Source organism: Primulina huaijiensis, chromosome 14 (genome assembly GCF_012295235.1).
Source record: "Primulina huaijiensis isolate GDHJ02 chromosome 14, ASM1229523v2, whole genome shotgun sequence".
NCBI lineage: Eukaryota > Viridiplantae > Streptophyta > Magnoliopsida > Lamiales > Gesneriaceae > Primulina > Primulina huaijiensis.
Window position 1 is genome coordinate 6,616,759 of NC_133319.1, and position 21,764 is coordinate 6,638,522.

The window sequence follows — 21,764 nt, forward strand, 5'->3', positions numbered from 1 at the left end:
AATATTCTACATTTATTTTTGACGATGATTGTTTACAGGCATTTAACAGGATCAAAACGGCGCTGATTTCTGCACCCATCATGATAGTGCCTGACTGGAAGGAGCCCTTTGAGCTCATGTGTGATACTAGCGATTATGCTGTAGGAGCAGTATTGGGACAAATGCGAGACAAGATGTTCAAGGCTATCTACTATAAAAGTCGCACACTTAATGCAGCCCAACAGAATTACACAACCACTGAGAAAGAGATGCTAGCAGTGTTTTTTGCGTTCGACAAGTTCAGAACATATCTCATTGACACCAAGGTAACTGTTTTCACTGACCATGCAGCTATTCGTTACTTGTTTGCCAAAAAAGATGCAAAGCCTAGGTTGATACGATGGATACTCCTACTTCAAGAATTTGATTTTGAAGTCAAAGACAAGAAAGACTGCGAGAACCAGGTGGCAGATCACTTGTCCCGCCTAGAGCTGGAAGAGAGAACTGAAGGCGGAGCTATCAATGAGTCGTTCCCAGATGAACAAGTCTTCAAGTTAAATGTTACACATCCTTGGTTTGCAGACATAACTAATTTTCTTGCCGCAGGTGAATTACCACTAGATTTAACTTATCACAAAAAGAAGAAATTTCTTCATGATGCTAAGTTTTATCTGTGGGACGATCCCTTCGTGTTTAAGAGATGCGCTGATCAGATAATTAGACGATGTGTAGCAAAGGAAGAAGCAGGTACGATCCTAGAGTAGTGTCATTCCTCACTCTACGGTGGACACTTTGGAGCATCTAGAACAGCAGCTAAGGTATTACAGTCAGGTTTCTATTGGCCTAATCTGTTTAAGGACAATTATACTTTAGTAAAGTCATGTGATAAATGCCAAAGAGTTGACAATATTTCTAGATGTCACGAGTTACCACTAACAAATATTTTGGAGGTGGAACTTTTTGATTTCTGGGGTATTGACTTTATGGGTCCCTTCCCATCCTCTTTTGGTCAATCTTACATTTTACTTGTTGTTGATTATGTGTCCAAATGGGTGGAAGCAATTGCCACCATTACTAATGATGCTCGAGTTGTAACGTCTACTAATTTTTAAAAGTGCGAAATTTTTTTTTATATAAAATCTCGTATTTTCGAAGTAACATTTAAAATAATCATATTTATTTAAATTAACCAAACTTATCTCAAAATCATGTGTAAACATGAACAATTAAAAATCTAAAAATCAACAACATATGAAAATATTCATCTCCTCTCAATCTCATAAATCGTAATGCGGAAAACATGTGGTCATCGGGTCGTGTTACCGCACCAGGTATGCCTACTCAGAGTTCGGCATCTCCAGTCCCCTCACCATCAAGCTCACCTGCATCACACACACATAGTGAGTCTAAAGACTCAACACACTTGTACCAGGAATAACAAGTACATATACATAACACACAGCAGTGAAAAATATCATACTCAACATATCTTTCATGAACTTAAAAGCATAACGTGAAAAATATCATACTCAACATATCTTTCATAACTTAAAAACATTAACATAAACGTGTCGTGTAAAATCATGTCGTGTCAAATCATGTCATCTCATATCATCATATACGTGACAAAACAGCTCAACGTGTTATCATAAGCTTAAACATTTTCTTTTAATAGAATTCAGTTCATTAGCTGTGACTTTCGTATCAGCTCTATCGTATCAGCTCTATTCGATGGATCCATCTATAAAACCGTGGTACCCGGCGGCAGGGGACATCAGCGACAGCATTACCCGTCCACTGAGCCCGGGCCTCAGCTCATCATATCTCATGTCATCGTATACATATACATCGTCAGTCACAAACAATTCTCATCCTTCAAAAATATCATCATTTCATCACTTAATAAAAACATGCATATGCGTAACTTTTCCTTTAAACCAAGCATACAACGTATTTATCATAATTACGTAAAAATCATAAAAATGATGCATAAACATTTAAAATATCATATATTTGTGCTCAGGGCGCTGCTAAGACCAAAATCTCACCTAGGGTGCAAAATGACCATTTTGCCCCTGGAAACCCAAAAATTATTGTTTCAACCATGGACCTTTAAAATTGACCCGAAACTTACCAAACTCCTTAAAATGCCCCAAAACATTCTTAAAAGTTCTCCTAGACGTAAACTCGAGCCAAAATCATAACTTAACCGAATTGTTTTAAAACTTGGACCGGTGTCCCGGTTTTAACCCGAATCGAGCCGAAACTTAACCAAAACTTTCTCAACTTTTTACCATACCTTAAAAATACTGTAATGCTCCTAATATTATAATATCAGACCCAAAAACCATCGGCTGATATTCCAGGAAAAGAACAAAACTCTCGGCCCCCCTTTGCATAAACATCTTCCACACATGGCCCCAAATCTTTATTATTTCGGTCCCAGCTTCTTCAGCACCTAACCGACCCTTATGGCTCACCATTAGGACCCTAATGAACCTTCTAAACTAAGCCCAAACAAAACTTAAAGCTCCTGCACAAGCCATACGTAGAACCGATCGAACCTAGCACCTTCCTCTCGGTCAAGCTCTACCTCCCAAGACCGAGATTCTCCCTCAACCAAGCACCCATGGCTCACTTCTAACCTCTTACCAGACTTTACAAGGACTGAGACATAGCTTGGTTCCAGCCCATTTACGACCGAACCATTTCTTCCCCATAACACTCACCATCCCCGATCGGCCCTCAAGAATTCACACCTAGATCGACCTAGCTTAGTATCCAGCTTATACACTTCTTCTTCCTCGATGATTACAGACCGACAGCATTCCCAACCAGCAGTCCTTTCACACAGATTCAAAAGAAACCATGAGTGGATGAAAGTAGTGCATAAACTTGAAACAACCGAATAACCTCCGTGCATGAAATTGGATCGAGACTTTCACAAAATATTAAGCACACATCAGTATATATATAGCGTATAAGATGCAGAAAAAAAAGTACTTAGTGTGCCTTGGTGATTAATCTTGAACAAACGATCGAGGAATGCACGGCCAAAGGGAAAAGCTTTTGCTCGATCAAGGGAAATGGAGACACCGAATCCTTAGCAGCAGCAATACACGAGGAGTTTTGTGAGTGGGGAAGGTGGGCGGCTAATGAAACGTAAATAGGTTTAGTGGGGAGTTTATGGAGGTAATTAGGTGCTAAATAAAAATTTTAGGATTAATTAAAGGGGTCCTAAATGCTAATCGAAAGTTTTAAAAAATATTTAAGTCCAATAAGTTTAAAAAATAGGCCCTTTAAATCTAAATACACTCCCGAAAAATATTTCGTATTGAAAAGATTTTGAAAATATTATCCGAACCATTAAAAAGTCCCCCGATTCGATAAAATTTGCGTACCGTTAAAAATAAAATCATGCGAGTAAAAATACCCAAAAATTCCCATTTTTGAAAAATGTACTTAAAAACGCTTTAAATAAATTTATAAAAATAAATCGTGCAATAAAATAATTATCCTGAAAATTCTCCGGTCTCCGGTCCTCGTTCGAGCGCGAAATGCAACTTAAATATCATTAATGCATGAACCTTTAAAATTTCATGAAATAAATTCTATCATACAAAAATAATGCATAAAATGTATAAAAATAATTAAACACATAATTAATGAAATAAATATGCATTTTTTGCTTTAAAACTATTTAATAAAATACCAAAGAAATTTAATAATTGCATGCATGTGGTTCCCGTAGACTTTCAAATTTTCGGGACGTTACACGAGTTGTTGTTAAGTTTGTCCACAGGAACATCTTTACAAGATTTGGAACTCCTAGAGCCATAATCAGTGATGAAGGTACACATTTCTATGACAAAAATTTTAACTCACTGTTGGCTAAGTATGATGTGAAGAACATGGTGACATTGGCATACCACCCGCAAGCTAATGGGCAACCAGAAACATCCAACTGCGAAATCAAGCATATATTAGAAAAAACAGTGAAGACAAATCAGAAGGATTGGACGATTAAGCTAGATGATGCTTTATGGGCGTACAGGACTGCATACAAGAAACCTATCGGGATGTCGCCTTATAGGTTGGTCTTTTGGAAAGCTTGCCATCTACCTTTGGAACTGGAGCACAGGGCCTTTTGGGCTGTGAAAAAGTTGAATTTTGATATGGGAGCATCTGGCGAGCAACGACTGTTGCAGTTGAACGAGATGGAGGAATTCCGGAATGATGCATACGAGAATGAAAAGATATACAAAGAAAAAAACCAAGAAATGGCATGACAGACAAATTCTTCGACAAGACTTCGAACCAGGACAACATGTGTTATTGTTCAATTCTCGACTGAGGTTGTTTCCTGGTAAGTTAAAATCGCGATGGTCTGGACCATTCACAGTGGAAACAGTGTATCCACATGGTGCAATTGAGTTGAAGTGCAACAACGGTCAGACATTTAAAGTAAATGGTCAGAGGGTCAAGCATTATTTTGGAAGTGAAGTGAGACACATGGACAACCTCCCCCTGGGAGAACCAAAGTAGAAAGGAGAAATTCAGATTTAATTGCGCGCGAAGTGAGACACATGGACAACCTCCCACATGACTATAAACCAAGCGCTGTGTGGGAGGCAACCCACAATTATCTTTAGCATTCGTTTCGTTTTTATTATTTTATTTTAATTCCTTATTTGTTAATGTTAATTGTCTCTATTCAAGTATTGATTTGATGTGTTTTATTTTTGCAGGTGTTAAAAAAAATATTACGAATGGACAGAGTGCTTTGCGCATATGCGCGACTTAATTGCGCGCGAAGCCCAGCTCGGAAGGCAGATGATGCCGCGCATATGCGTCGCTTAGAGGCGCGCATATGCGCGATATGACAAGGCGAATGCACTCGAAAGGCAGAGACTTTGGCGCATATGCGCCAGTCAGAGGCGCGCATATGCGCAATGTGACGAGGTTGAAAATTCGGGACAGTAGCTTGCGCGCGTATGCACTGGGTTAGGGCGCGCATATGTGCACGATCTGATTTTAAAAAAAAAAACGCAAACCTTACTCAAAAAACTCATAGCAGCCGCGCCTCTCTTCTTAAAATCACAGACGCGCCTCTCCTCGGAAAACCAGCCGCCGCCTCTCCCTCTGAAAACTGAACGCCAAAGCTTCCATCATCGCCACAACTTCCGACCACACTCCGAATTCTGGTCACTTTCTCGTGCAAGTAAGGATTCTATCCAGATTTTGTTCAAATCTTCGGAGTAGTTATAATTTGGGTTCGATTTATTTTGGGAAATTTTGATATTGTGAATTGGGCATTAAATATTGTACTGGGTTTGTACGTTGCATTGCTAACCGGCTTAGTTGGTGTGGTGAGAGTATATTTACTCTGACAGTGATCTTGGCTACTCAATTATTTGAATTTAGTGTGTGGGTGTGAGCCTTGAATTGTTGATTACATGGCGCCAAAAAAAGAAATCGAAAAAGGGTGCCTCTTCTTCCTCGAGTTTTGATTCTCACAGGTTTTGGAATGAGGAGGCCCAACAAATCTATGAGAGCTCTATGACCAGATCCATCATCCCGAAAAAGGGATTTAATTTGTCAGTTCCACGTGGTGTTATTGTGGAAGAACTTGAACGACGCGAATGGGTTGAATTTGCTCAACCCCCTTTGGATATTGTTATCTCGGTTGTCCGAGAATTCTATGCCAACCTCCGGATATGTCATGACAAGTCCAAAGTCTTGGTGAGAGGTAAACTGGTGTTGTTTGACTCTCGAACGATCAATATGATATATCAGATGCCCAACTTCGACCATGACGAGTACAGTGAATTCCTCGAAGCAGGGGTTGATTATACAGAGGTCATCCGGACCGTATGTCAAGAAGGCGCCGCATGGAAAATGAGCTCGAGCGGTCCTATTTCTTTAAAGAAATCCGACATGGGACCTAATGCAAGTGCTTGGACATCTTTCGTATTAGCCCCGATTCTCTCGTCCTCGCACTACTATGATGTGACCAAAGACAAAGTGGCACTTGTCTTTGCTATTTTGATAGAAAAATCTGTTGACTTGGGGAAAATCATTTGTGGATCGATTATGAGAGCCGGCACAGGGTTAGCCACGGTCGCTCTTCCATGCCCTCATATTGTTACAGAGCTATGCCGACAGGCCGGCGTGTCATGGTCGTTTGATGAGCAAGTTCTAAAGCTAAACGCCCCCATTGTTGCCTATTTTGGAGCTGCCTCGTATATTGCCCATGAGTATCCGGCCGAAGAAGAGATCCCACAGACACAGCTTCCGCTACCACCACCACCACCACCTCAGCATCGAGACAGAGCAGGGGCGACAGATTTCGTAGACTAGAGACTGAGATGCAGGACCAGAGGAGGTTACTGGTTGAGCAGCGCCAGGTGCTGGATTCGCTTCAGTTCCGCACCGACCATTTCATGGGATATATGATGGACTTCACTTCCGTGCTCGCTCAGCGGTTTCCACCTCTAGGTCCAGATGATTTGATATTTCCCCAGCAGCCTGTATGGCAACCACAGTACCCAGGATCTTCTTCACAGGCCCCACCCCAGCACATGGATGAGGATGACGACGATGGTAACGACGAGCATTGACGCTCGTCGTGGGAGGTATGATTGTTCCGTTCTTTCATGTTTATCCATTGAGGACAATGCATACTGTAAGGTTGGGGGGGGGGGTCAATTTGCTTGCATATTGATTGTTTGAGAATTTAATTCATTGTTAGTTATTTTCTGCACAGTAGCCAGAATTTTCGTAGTTTGTAAGAGTCTAGTTAAAAAAAATCGTTTATTTATTTATTGCTTGCTAGAATTGTTAGGAAGAGTCATGGTTACGTCATTGTGTGGCCGAAATTTAATTCATGGCTAGAATTGCTTGCTAGAATTGTTAGGAAGAGTCATGCTAGAATTGTATCTAACCATTGATAGGTATTCATGATAACTTGGGAGTCACAAATATCTTTGCACGGTCATGTTTGTTGATACTATCAATGGTTAGATACAATTTACACACCTGCAGTGCTAAATAGACAATAGAGAGCTGAATTTTAGTATTTCTCACATGACATTAACTGACACCTTTGCAAACACAGAAATGACCTAGACAATCTTTCTCAATGTCTTTGGGCCTGTTTTCATTGTTGTTATCGTTCGTTAGCCCATTGAACCTCGAGTAGATGGAGATGCTTGATTTTTCTTTGTGCACCTATTTCATATATCCGTTTTATTGAAAAATGCATGTGATTGATTTGTACGAGTTGACTAATGGATTGACAGAAATCTATAACTGGCTTGAACACTTTTCGAGGCGAAATACGGATAATATGTGACATAGGAATGATTTAGTCAATCTTTGGAATCGTTTGAGCCTTTGAGCCTACCAAATCAACATGAAATATCCCTAGTGTCCCATTTTGAGCCTACTAAAAATCAAGTGGTGTGTGTCAATGACATACAATTAGTTCCCCACTTGTATCTATTCTACATCCCACAACAACTACCTAATAAAGCTTATACACTTATTGCCCTACCTAATTTTGAGAGAAATAAGTTCATTGGTGTTGTAACGATTCAAGTACTCCTTAAAAGAAAAGGAAAAAAATTGAATGTGCAAAAAAGAGTTCAAAAGAGACAAAAAAAAAAGAAAAAAAAAGAAGAAAGACAATCAAAGGAAGGAATCAAAAAGTGGTGAAAAGGAAAAATATAGGAAATAGAGGATATGATTGGGAAGAAAACAATAAAGTGATGGTGAATGAAATGAAAGTGAAGATGATGAAAATTCGATTATTTCTCTAAAATTTTGATTTTCATACCTTCTATTGTAGCCAAGAGCCATAGTCTAACGTTACAAGCTTACAAGACCTATTAACCTTGTCACGTTTATCCAATATACTAGTTGAGAAAAATTGTTCATGTCAAGCCTATGGATACCTGAGAGACATTGTTAGCAAGTATGGACTTTAATCATTTGCATGTAAGCATCTCATTGTGTAACATCATCTTTTGGTATACTTTTGTTTAAAATATATTGAACCAAACAATTACCAATAAAGTCATTTGGGATCTGTGTAAGTGAATTTGTATGTTAATGAAGTGTGGGTTAAACTGAACTAAAGATCTCTTGAGTTTATAAAGCTAGTGGGTGTTGTAAATTTATTTGAGCATTTTATTGGGTAAATGAATGTTGACATATCACATACGCACGTGACTCTTGAGTGATTATGAATTACATAAAAAAGGATTAGTCGGAGTTCAAGATCAATGGTTGCATATCCATGACTTTTAGTCGTTATCTTAACTTGTTGATTGGATTTCTAGTTTTACTTTTATTTTGCTCGGGACTAGCAAAAGTTCAAGTTTGGAGAGATTTGATAAGTGCAATTTGTGCACTTAAATTATCCTTATAATTCGTATAGATTATTAGTTTCTTGGGCAGAATTATGCGTCTTTTGTTATTTTTGGTGTGTTTGCAGGAATCTAGGTAAGGCTACTACATGGGCGTAAAATGGGACGAAATTGGCGCTTAGAAGAAAATTGTGAGCATGGCAGTGAGACCTGCGCATATGCACAAGTCAGAGGCACGCATATGCGCGCAAGAAACATGCGACACACAAAGCAAAACAGAAGGACCCACGCATATGCGCGCGCAAAGGAATTTCAGATAGCAAAACAGAGGACTCCGCGCATATGCATGGAGCTAGGCGCGCATATGAGCTCGAGAAGACTTCCCTACGCACAGAAAGACCCGCGCATATGCGCGGAGCAGGGGCGCGCACTTTCATCTCTCTTCAACACGTTTCTAATTTGGTTCTTTACTTTTACGTTTTTAATGATCACAAACAGGTTTTGTATTGATTTATATTCGAGTATGAACTAATTTTATTTTCTAGAGATTGACGTAGTCGTGGTCAAACCTATGTTATTGACGTTTTGAATTTTCATTGAATTAATTCATCGTGTTCATTTGTGATTTCTTGTCTTTAATGCTTTTGGATCACTGGCCGTAATTCGATTGATCAAGTAATTAAGATCTAACACTCGAGTGAGGGGATTGAAATTTGGACAGGTGAAATCACATCGTCAGATGTTTATAACGTGCAAAAGACGTGTAACTCTTGTGAATCCATAAAAAGAACCTTGTTTGCATATATTATATTTTACGTGATTTTGAATAGATATATTAAAATCAGTAATAGATAATACAGTTCTATTTATCACTTGAAAAAAGAAATAGGAAAATTGCGAGTTATTGGTTAGTAAACATGATGCACTTTAATAATATGTTAGTCAATTTTAATATAGCATAGGAGAGACCAGACGAAATCATACCTCTAGATTGATCTATCCACTGAATTTCAATTGCGTGCTAAGAATTACAGGATTCATTATTTCCTTTGAATTGATTACAAACTATCTATTTGATTTTTCTAAATAAAATTGAACTATGTCAATTATGGTACTTAATATACAGTTTTAAATAATTACTCTTCGTGGGATCGATATCTGTACTCATACCAGTACTAAAACTTGACACCGTACACTTGCGGTAGTGAAAACACGCAACAACGGTGGAGGCATGAAATCATTCTGATTTCTTATGCTGAAACTATGTATTAAACGGATTGCCCGATTCACTCTACAACGTGTTTTGCGAAAAGAAAATGGCTAAAGATCTGTGACAATCTCTTGACAGAAAGTACAAAACCGAGAATTTCGGGGCCAGGAAGTTTCTTGTTGGCCGCTTTCTGGACTTTAAAATGGTGGATTCAAATCCGGTTATCAGCCAAGTTCAAGAACTCCAAGTGATTTTTCGCGAGATTCACGGTGAGGGGATGACTTTGAGAGAATCATTCCAAGTGGCTGCTATTATTGAAAAACTACCACCAGCTTGAAAGGATTTCAAAAATTATTTGAAGCACAAGTGGAAGGAGATGAATGTTGAAGAGCTCATTGTTCGACTTCGCATCGAGGAAGACAACAAGAGTTCAGAAAGACAATTGTTTTCTCCTGTTGCTGCTAAGACAAATGTTGTCGAGCATGGTCCAAGATCGAAAAAGAAAATCTTTTCCTCCTCCAACAAAAGAATGAATGTAGAGGTCTCTAAATTCGTGCTAGAAAATTTGCGGAAAAATAAATAAACTAATAAATAAAGTTTGATGTTCAGAATAGCAGCGGAAGTAAATGTTTGTTTGCAAAATAATAATTTAAAATAATCCAACAACGAGAGAAAAAAAAAAAAGAAATGTTGAGCATAAAAATAGTAAATGCTGAAAATGAGGTCCTCGGGTTCCACTACTCCCGACCCAAGCTAGCTCACTGGTCCCCGCCCTCGGTTCCGACATCGTCTGTACCTACAACAATCAAATCTAGTGAGTCTGAAGACTCAGCATGCATATATCGTAAATAACAAGTAATAATAATAAAATCGCATGCAAAGTGAAAATATCATGTCATGAGTAAATGAAATACGTGCATAACTGAACTGAAAATCGCATCATGAATAATTAATATTACGTGCATAACTGAACTGAACTGAATGTAGTAAGTGAAATGTTTGCTCCGTAGAGCCCTGTTGTAATAATTTTCTGTTGAGATTACGGTATACGCTAGTGGCCCCTGAACTGAACTGAACTGAACTGACAGGTAACTGACGACGGGACCGGTAACTGACGACCGGGTGAAATACTAATCGTCTGATCAGACTAATGCCACAGTATACTGGGTGGTACACAATTGAACTGACCGGTAACTGGTGACCGGGTGAAGTAATAATCTCATGATAGTACAATGGCCCCAAGCAATATCACATAACTCTCGAAAATGAATATTTTACATTTTTGCACGTAATATAATTAAATACAAAAATTAAATATCCTGTATAAATTTTACCATAAGGGTTGGACCGTTCCCAGGCTCGCTGCGACCTAATTATGTCATGAAAAATATGCAAATGATTTACTTGACCAAACTTTGTAATTGAATCCAAAAACGAGACAATTACGCCCACTGACTTAGTATTTAATCATGACTCCGAGCCAACCCGAACCAACGTATAGTCATGATTAAAATACTCTTAAAAATGATGAAATAATGCTCCTAAATTTACAGTACTCGAAATTTAGTGAATGGAGGCCAAAAACGTGGAACGCTCTTTCGAGAGTCACTTTGGCACATTGCACCGTAAATTCTCGTACGACCTCGAAAATGATCCGAATCACAAACGGCCAAAAACATGACCTTTCCAACTTGATGAGGTACTGTCCAGTCCATGGCCATAGGCTAAAAGCCAACCAAGAACCCGAAATGCACCTCTGAACCGCAGCACAACTTGCTGTCCAGAAATTACAGCAGCCGTTGTTGCGTTACCATGCTTCGTTTTCGAGACTATTGGCCATTGGGGCTTGAACCACCGACCAGAGCCTCTTCCCAACATCCCAAGGGTTGGCTTGAACCATGGCTAAGGGCCCTAGGCCAGCCACCATTCAAGCAACAACCGAAACAAACCACACGTTCCACCCGAGAACCAAATCTGCGCATGCGGGGTGTCTTGCTTGTTTGCTGTCAAACGCCGGATCCAATGGCTATGAGGTTAACCATGGTCCATGCTAGACATGCTAAGGTGTTGCATGAGTCATGGCTATGGGCTAGAAGCCAACCACGATCCACTTGGCACCATAAATTCGAAACACAACACAGACAACAACAACCAGAATTTTCAAAACCGAAGGGACTGTTCTTATTTTGTTTGAAAACCGATGCAACCATGGACCAAGCCTTGAAAGGCCGACTTGATCTCGTCTTAGACATAACAAGGAGATGTTCTAACCATGGCTATAGCCCCTAGGGCAGCCAAGATCAGTAACACCCCCCCTTGACAGCAAAAACAGAAAACGAAGCACAAAGTGACACCAAGGAAGAGTTGCTGTCATTTTTCCTTTTCTTGAGTGCATGGGGCTTGAACTAATGGACCAACATGATCCTAATACACCCTAGTACGTGTCTAGGTGCAGCCTTGGGAGCCTAGGATCGAGCCACCCTCCTGAAACAACAAAAACATCAAAACCGTGAGGTGCACAAGTGAAGGCCGAAATCTGTGCAGAATTTTCTTGTGTAGTTGCTGTAATATTTCGGTTTCCTCATGAAAATCATGGACATGCGATGTTTAAAAATCATATTATGACTTCATTGAAGAGCAAAGAAATAATATATACATGCCTTGGATTTGTTTTGAAATAAAAACAAACGAAACGACGACGCGGGGCGGAGGAGGAGGAGTATTCTTCGCTTTCTTGTTTATACACGATTTTCTCTCTTGTTTTTCCCTAGCTCACTCTCGATTTTTTTTCTCTGAAAATGCTATGAATTCTCGAAAAATGGAGAGGGAGAGAATAGCTAGGAATGAGGGGAAAGTTTGCAAGATAAAAGGAGAGAATAATTCTTGCTATCTATTTAGTTGTGAGAAAAAGGAATGAGAATGATATGATTTGATTTGAGGGATAATTTGTGGGGTGCAAGGCCGATTTTTTTCTATGTCAAATAAGGTAGAAAAGTTTGCTTAATTGTTAATTATTGATGATTAAAAAGGTGGGGAATTATCTGCAAGAAAAGATTAAGGAATGATATCAAATAATAGTGAGTTGTCAAACTAAATGAAATCTTTTAAATGAGGGGCCGAAAATTGCTAGCTAACATGGTAGAAATATTGCTTAAATATTAATTAGTGGTGAATAAAATTTAGGGAATTATCTCCCCAAAAATGGATAATGAAAGGATCAAGGGAAAAGAGTTGTCAAATATTTTTGAGTCTAGAAATGAGGGGGCCGATTTTTTTATCTAGTTAAATGAAGTAGAAAAATTGCATAATTATTAATTATTGAAGGATTAAAATTGTGGGAATTAATCTACCATGAATGGATAGGGAAAGATATCAAAATGGTGAGTTGACAAATAAATATTAAATCCTCTAATGGTGGCCGAAAATTGCATGATAAATGGAGGGAAAATATTTCTTAATTATTGAATTTTAAATCTTTAGTGTTTTATCTACCTATTAAATATTTTAGTGAATTAATAAATTAACTTAAGATAGACATTATTTTGCATGCATGGGTAATTTTTAATTTAAATTATTAACATGTTAAGTTATAATTTATCAAATAAAATAAGCCTAGATTAACTTATCTCAATTGGTCACATATTTTATTTTAGGCTTTTAATTAAATTATTGGACATAAAAGAATTTATTTACTACTTATCTCTAATTAATTAATTAAATTCTTAAACTTTCTATTACATTAAAATAAATTATTCTTTGACTTAAATTAAATTTAAAAATATTTTCTTATCATTAAATTTTATCTTAAAAACTCCAACTCCTGTCCGGCCTCACTTATTTAACTGAAAAGATAGTAATTAAACTACTGCGTAAAATAATTAAATTAAGAGAAAAGAATTTAAATCCTCATGCATAAAAATCATTTTAATTTAAATACTAGGAATTATGCATGACTTATACGTAGTCTAATTTACGGGTTCTACATTGAACATGGAACCCAAGGGAGGCATTTTGAAGAAAAAGTTCTCCGGAAAATGCTACAACTGTGATGGTATGGGTCACTGATGAAACTTAAAATTAATAATTTATTATATGTTAAAACCTATATTTTAAAATTTAAGTTTCATTAAAATTATAAAATTATGTTATTTTAGTATTGTGTGTTTATATTTAAATGTCTTACTAAATATGTTTTATTTTCAGGTTTTCTACGTGTTGGTAAAATAATGATAACTCAAGCTAGAAAATTCAAATGGAGGTGATTCAAATATTTTTGAAATCCTTGAAAAATTATCTACAACTTTGCAGAAAACATAATTGCCTAAAAAGTTGGTTAAGATGATCAAATTGTTAAAATATCAAAACGAGGACAAATTTACTTTCACCATGACCATCATATAGTAAAAAAATCATAACTATTTCAATATTTAACCAAATGAGGTAAACCAAGTGGCCAAATTCATCTACAGACAATTCTCCACATGTTTGCTGTTTTGAGCTGAGTCAAATTCGGTGATTAAAGTCGTGGAACAAAGCATTGAAAGAAGAGGCATGAAATTGAAGTTGGAGGAGACAAAGACTACTATTACAACTACATTGCATTAATAGAATTTTTGACCCTTTCTCTCATTTGGCCTATAAATAGAGGCCTTGTGCTAGCTTGAGAATCATTCTATCTCATTGTAAAATATAGTGTGAGTGTGTATAAAAGTTCTAAGTTCCAATATATTTTTCATTTTCCAAATTATGAGTGATGTTTTTAGTGTTGATCAAAAGTAAGTTCATGGAAAGCTAAATCTATTATGTCAAGGTGAAGAGGATGAATTCTTGGTGAAGTAAGATTGTTTATATTTTGTATATTCTTTCTTTATTTCTTTTCATTTTGCTAATTTCTTTTTATTGTAGGTATAAAAATGAATTATTTGTTGTTATCAATTTACATCAAATGCTTGATACCATTTAAGTGGTTATCTTGATTTGTTGTTTAATTTTGATACAATAAATATTTCATCAATTATTATTGTTATATTATACATATATATATATATATATATATATATAATTATATCATATATTTCATTTAGACGATAGCGTGGCTCTGCCGGTTGTTCTAAATGAAATATTATGATATCTAACAATCTAACATTTACTTTATCGCAACTAACTTTTACTTTCCGCATCTAACATTTACTTTATCGCAACTAACTTTTACTTTCCGCATCTAACATTTACTTTATCGCAACTAACTTTTACTTTCCGCATCTAACATTTACTTTATCGCAACTAACTTTTACTTTCCGCATCTAACATTTACTTTATCGCAACTAACTTTTACTTTCCGCATCTAACATTTACTTTATCGCAACTAACTTTTACTTTCCGCATCTAACATTTACTTTATCGCAACTAACTTTTACTTTCCGCATCTAACTTTTACTTTATCGCAACTAACTTTTACTTTCCCGCAACTAACTTATTAAATCATATATTTCATTTAGGCAATAGCGTGGCTCTGCCGGTTGTTCTAAATGAAATATAATGATTTAATTTAACATTTATTTTATGCAGTTATATATTTATATAGTTATATATATAATCATAGGTACCATATATAAAATATCGGTGAATTCGGTATTTTCTATAGTGGGAACTATATTATATTAGGTGTGTGTTTAAATATTTTTATTTTCTTGGAACCATTATTTATGGTGGTTTCCTTTGTTTTACTTTTAGTTAAACAATATTGCATAAACCAAGAATAAATCCTCGAGCCTTGACAAAATTTATAATTTGTAAACTTCGTTCTTGCATTTGGTAATCTATAAATTAATAAATTTAAACTTAAAATAACCTCTCTGTGGATCGATCTCGTACTTACGAAATATATTACTTGCAGACAACCTACACTTGGGTGAATTATAATTTAAGTAGTAGCAAGTTTTTGGCGCCGTTGCCGGGGAGGTATAAATTAAGTTTATATTTGTTAATTATGTTTTATTTATAAGTATTGTGTTGTTTTTTTTATGAGTATTTGGAGTCGAAAAAAAGTGGTAGACTTATTCGAGTATCTGAAAATAATTTAAACATGGATGATAATTCAAATAATCAAGATAATGATAACAATAATAACAATAATAATAATAATAATCAAGAACATGATCAATTAAGAACACTTAGGCACCATATGAACCCTATTAGAACTAGTGCCCCATCTTGTTTAGTTTTTCCTCCTGATGCATCTAATTTCAACTTTAAACCTCAAATTATTCAACTTTTACCAAATTTTCATGGCTTAGATTCTGAAAATCCATATTTACATCTAAGAGAATTTGAGGAAGTTTGTAACACTTATAATGATCAAAATTGTAGCATGGATATAGTTCGATTAAAGCTTTTCCCTTTTTCTTTAAAAGATAAAGCTAAAACATGGCTACAAAATTTGAGATCAAGTTCAATAAGATCATGGGAAGAAATGCAACAACAATTTCTCAAAAAGTTTTTTCCTTCCCATAGAACAAACTCTTTTAAAAGACAAATTACTACTTTTTCTCAAAAACAAGGAGAAACATTTTATCAATGTTGGGATAGATATAAAGAATTACTTAATACATGCCCACATCATGGTTTTGAAACATGGAGAATAGTTTCTCACTTTTATGAAGGTCTAATACCTAAAGATAGGCAAATGATAGAATTCATGTGTAATGGAACTTTTGAAGATAAAAACCCAAATGAAGCTATGGAGTATTTGGATTCATTAGCAGAAAATGCTCAAAATTGGGATAATATAGGCACAATAGAACCACCAACAACTAAAATCAATAATTCAACAAATGGGGGTGGTATCTATAATCTTAAAGATGATATAGATATTCAAGCTAAACTTGCATCTTTAGCAAGAAAAATTGAGTCATTAGAAATGAAAAAGAGTGGTCAATTAAAAAGTATTCAAGAAATTGTTTGTCATATATGTGATACACATGATCATGCTACAAAAGATTGTCCAACATTACCTTCATTTAAAGAATGTCTCCATGAACAAGCAAATTATGTTAACAATTATAAAAAACCAATACTAGATCCTTTTTCAACATCATATAATCCTGGATGGAAAAATCATCCTAATTTTAGTTGGAGGAATGATAATAATGCACAACCCTCACAACAATATTTTCAAAATAACCAAAATCATCAAGGTTATATTCCTTATGTTACACCTCCAAGAAAAAACTTTGAAGATGTAATTCATGCATTTATCCAAAAGCAAGAATCTATCAATATTCAAAACAGTCAATCTATGACTGATTTGAAAGAAACTCTTGCAAAATTTGCATCTGCACTTAATATTCATGAAAAAGGAAAATTTCCATCTCAACCTCAACCTAATCCTAAAAATCAAAATCAAGAATTAAAAAATGAAAAAATTGATCAAATAAAATCTGTTATTACCCTTAGAAGTGGTAAAATAGTTAATGATCCATATAGTAATGAAAACAAGGATCATTTAAAATCAAAGAGTAAGGATGATAATCCTGATACTTTTGAGAATGATGATACCTTAAATTCTAAAAATAATATGTTGAATGATAAATCATCTGAAATAGTAAATGAATCAAATAAACCTCCACCATTTCCTCATGCATTAACAAATCATAAAAAACAAAAAAATGATTCTGATATCTATGAAGTTTTTAAACAAGTAAAGATAAATATTCCATTATTAGATGCTATTAAACAAGTACCTTCATATGCAAAATTTTTAAAAGACTTATGTACTGTGAAGAGAAAATTGCATGTGAAGAAGAAAGCATTCTTGGCTGAACAAGTAAGTTCTATTCTTCAAAATAATTCTAGTTTAAAATATAAAGATCCTGGTTGTCCAACAATTTCATGTATTATTGGAGAAAATAAAATTAAAAAAGCTTTGTTAGATTTGGGAGCAAGTGTGAATTTACTTCCTTATTCAGTTTATGAAAAACTTAATTTAGGAGAATTAAAACCCACTTCTGTTACTCTCTTACTGGCGGATAGGTCAATCAAAATACCTAGAGGTATTGTAGAAGATGTGTTGGTTCAAGTTGATAAATTCATATATCCTGTAGATTTTATTGTTTTGGATACACAACCAATAGAAGTACATAATGAAATTCCAGTAATATTGGGACGACCATTTCTAGCAACTTCAAATGCTTTAATTAATTGTCGAAATGGAATAATGAAATTGTCTTTTGGAAATATGACTCTAGAACTTAATGTGTTCAATTTATGTAAACAACCAAGTATTAATGAAAATGAATATGATAATGAAATTGAAACAATTATGGAAGAAAATATACAAGAAGAAAACTTAAATCAACAATCTGAAGTTTTTTCAATAGAAAGTTTTGAGTCTGAAAATAATTTTAAAAAAGATGATAATACAAAACTTGAATTAAAAGTTTTACCATTCGAATTGAAATATGTATTTCTTGGTGAAAATAAAACATTTCCTGTTGTAATTTCTTCCACTCTTCTACCAAATCAAGAAGAAGATTTAATTAAATTACTTAAGAAATATAAAAATGCAATTGGATGGACTTTGAAAGATATAAAAGGTATAAATCCTTTAATTTGCACACATAAAATTCATTTGGAAGAAAATGCTAAAACATATCAACAACCACAAAGAAGGTTAAATCCACATATGAAGGAAGTTGTTAAGAATGAAGTATTAAAACTATTAGACGCTGGAATTATCTATCCAATCTCAGATAGTAAATGGGTAAGTCCAACACAAGTAGTACCTAAAAAGTCAGGCATCACTGTTATAAAAAATGAAAAGGGAGAGTTATTACAAGCTAGGATTCCATCTAGTTGGCGTATGTGTATTGATTATAGAAAATTAAATGATGCAACTAGAAAAGATCATTTCCCACTACCATTTTTAGATCAAATTCTAGAAAAAGTAGCAGGAAATTCTTATTACTGTTTTCTTGATGGGTATTCGGGGTATTATCAAATACCTATATCATTAGAAGATCAAGAAAAAACTACTTTCACTTGTCCTTTCGGAACTTTTGCATTTAAAAGAATGCCATTTGGTTTATGTAATGCTCCGGCTACTTTTCAAAGATGCATGTTAAGTATTTTCAGTGATATGATTGAAGAATTTGTAGAAGTTTTTATGGATGATATAACTGTTTTTGGAAACTCATTTGAAAATTGTCTTAAAAACCTAGAAGAAGTATTAAAACGATGTGAAGAAAAAAATCTTGTTTTAAATTGGGAAAAATGTCATTATATGGTTAAATCTGGGATTGTGTTAGGTCATGTGATATCTGAAAAAGGAATTGAAGTTGATAAAGCCAAAGTTGATGTTATTGCTAATTTAACATCACCAAAAACGGTCAAAGAAGTTCGATCATTCTTGGGTCATGCAGGTTTTTATAGAAGGTTTATAAAAAATTTCAGCATAATATCTAAACCAATTTCGAATCTTTTAACAAAAGATACACAATTTGAATGGACTCAGAAATGTGAAAATGCTTTTAAAAAAATAATTAATCTTTTAATTACATCACCTATTTTACAACCTCCAGATTGGTCTTTACCATTTGAATTAATGTGTGATGCAAGTGATTATGCTATAGGAGCTGTGTTAGGACAGAGAAAAGAAGGAAAACCGTATGCAATCTATTATGCTAGTAGAACCTTAAATAGTGCCCAAATAAATTATTCAACTACTGAAAAAGAATTACTTTCAGTAGTATTTGCATTAGATAAGTTTCGATCTTATTTAATTGGTTCTACTACTATTGTGTACACTGATCATTCTGCCGTAAAATATTTATCAAATAAACAAGATGCTAAGCCAAGATTAATACGGTGGATTTTATTGTTACAAGAATTTGATATTATAATTAAAGATAAAAAAGGAAAAGAAAATGTCGTAGCCGATCATTTATCTAGAATAATGACTGAATCATCTCATAATGAAATACCAATAAATGAAAATTTTCCAGATGATCAGTTGTTTTATGCTACTATTATGCCCTGGTTTGCTAACATTGTAAATTTTATTGTGACAAATAAAATGCCTTCTCATTGGAATTCACAGGATAAGAATAAATTCTTGATAGAAGTTAAAAAATTTTATTGGGATGATCCTTACTTGTTTAAGTATTGTCCTGACCAAATTTTTCGACGATGCATACCCGACAATGAAGTAAGTAATGTTATTAAATTTTGTCATTCTGAAGCATGTGGAGGTCATTTTTCATCCAATAAAACAGCTGCAAAAATCTTACAATGTGGATTTTATTGGCCCTCTTTATTCAAAGATACGCATTTATTTTGCAAATCTTGTGAAAACTGTCAGAAGATGGGATCAATTTCAAAACGAAACATGATGCCTTTAAATCCAATCATAATTATTGAAATATTCGATAGTTGGGGGATAGATTTTATGGGTCCATTTCCATTATCTTTTGGATATACGTACATTTTAGTCGCTGTTGATTATGTTTCAAAATGGATTGAAGCAATTGCATGTAGAACTAATGATCATAAAGTTGTTATAAAATTTTTAAAAGAAAATATTTTTAGTCGATTTGGAATACCTAGAGCAATAATTAGTGATGGGGGAAGTCATTTTATAAATAAATCATTTTCTTCTTTGTTAAGAAAATATGGCATTACACATAAAGTTTCTACCCCATATCATCCTCAAAGTAATGGTCAAGTTGAACTTGCAAATAGAGAAATAAAACAAATTTTAGAAAAAACAGTTAATCCAAATCGAAAAGATTGGTCTTTAAGATTAACTGATGCATTATGGGCATATAGAACTGCATTTAAGACATCATTAGGGATGTCACCATATAGGTTAGTTTTTGGTAAGCATTGTCATTTACCGGTTGAACTTGAACATAAAGCTTATTGGGCAATTAAAGCATTTAATATTAATTTAGATGATGCATCTAAATTAAGAAAATTGCAATTAAATGAACTTGAAGAATTAAGAAATGATGCATATGAAAATTCAAAGATTTATAAAGATAAAACTAAAGCCTTTCATGATAAAAATATTATGAGAAAGTCATTTGAAATTGGACAAAAAGTTTTACTTTATAATTCTCGTTTGCATTTATTTCCAGGAAAACTAAGATCGAGATGGTCAGGACCATTTATAGTTAAATTTGTTTATCCTCATGGTGCTGTTGATATTGAAAATCCTAAAAATAATGACGTGTTTAAAGTTAATGGGCAAAGACTTAAGCCTTTTATAGAAAATGAAATTCTTAATGATGATTTTATGCCTTTATATGATCCACAATAGTTGTTTGATATTTTCATTTTGTTTTTGCAGATTCTAGTTCATTTCCCGGTTAAGTGGCGGATAACGGTACTCCGTGACTATCTAAGTCGGTTTTTTCAGTTTTCCCAAAATAATTGAAATATATAATAATAATAATAATAATGATGCTTGTATTGTGAATCTTCGTAAATATTTTGCTTGTTTACCTGATAATGCGTTGAAAAAAATTTATAAAGCTAGATGTGAGCGACTAAGGTTGATGATGTCATATGGCATACCGAATGATATCCGGTTGATAATTGAAGCAAAAGTCCGATTGGTTGGGGAAGCAAGTGAAATAATAATAAGACATATGCCAGGATTTGGTAAAAGCACATATGCCAAGAAGCGAAGAGCTAAACGTATAGGTGGATGTCATAAATGTGCAAGGTGGACTTGTAAAGGGAAATGCAAAAATGTTGGAATGACATCAATGAATAGAGAAGATAAAATTTTATTCATTAAGAATGGTCTGAGTAAAGAGCCTTTGGATAATTTTCTAGAGGTTCTTGATACGCATTCTAGTGGGTACGTGCAAAATGAACTTCTTAAACTATGGTGGCAATTTCAACATGAGGAATATCAATATGGACGGTGGAATCAGCCTTATAAAGATCCTACTGTAGTAACGCATATCTGTTTAGATAAGTAAATATATATATACAATTTCGTCTCGGGAATCTGACGTTAAAAGACCCTGTTTGCCAATTTATAAGAAAATTGGATGGGAAGCATATCCTCGACTCATAGAAGGCGTTGAAGCCGTTACAGAACGTAAAATCAGAGGAAATTGTGAGCCACAATCAAAACTACGTTGTATATATGTGTTTTAATCTATGTCATTTTTATTTTCTTTTAATAATAATAATTT

General features: G+C 34.7%; 1 protein-coding gene and 1 non-coding gene across 2 annotated transcripts in view; one reads left to right on the plus strand and one right to left on the minus strand.

The window, feature by feature from the left end:
• The first annotated feature begins 11,629 nt into the window (after positions 1 to 11,629).
• Positions 11,630 to 21,764, plus strand: part of LOC140957942 (uncharacterized) — a 13,352-nt gene continuing 3,217 nt past the window's right edge. Inside the window, exons 1-9 of the mRNA XM_073415363.1 lie at positions 11,630 to 11,720; positions 15,687 to 15,761; positions 16,236 to 16,490; positions 16,584 to 17,542; positions 17,717 to 17,830; positions 17,996 to 18,085; positions 18,533 to 18,792; positions 19,363 to 19,416; positions 19,795 to 20,432. Of these exons, the coding sequence (XP_073271464.1) occupies positions 11,630 to 11,720; positions 15,687 to 15,761; positions 16,236 to 16,490; positions 16,584 to 17,542; positions 17,717 to 17,830; positions 17,996 to 18,085; positions 18,533 to 18,792; positions 19,363 to 19,416; positions 19,795 to 20,432 (2,536 nt within the window). The remainder of the gene's footprint in view (positions 11,721 to 15,686; positions 15,762 to 16,235; positions 16,491 to 16,583; positions 17,543 to 17,716; positions 17,831 to 17,995; positions 18,086 to 18,532; positions 18,793 to 19,362; positions 19,417 to 19,794; positions 20,433 to 21,764) is intronic.
• On the minus strand, positions 16,075 to 16,185 carry LOC140958140 (small nucleolar RNA R71). Its single transcript, XR_012171736.1, has one exon. It is a non-coding gene; the product is annotated as a small nucleolar RNA R71 (small nucleolar RNA).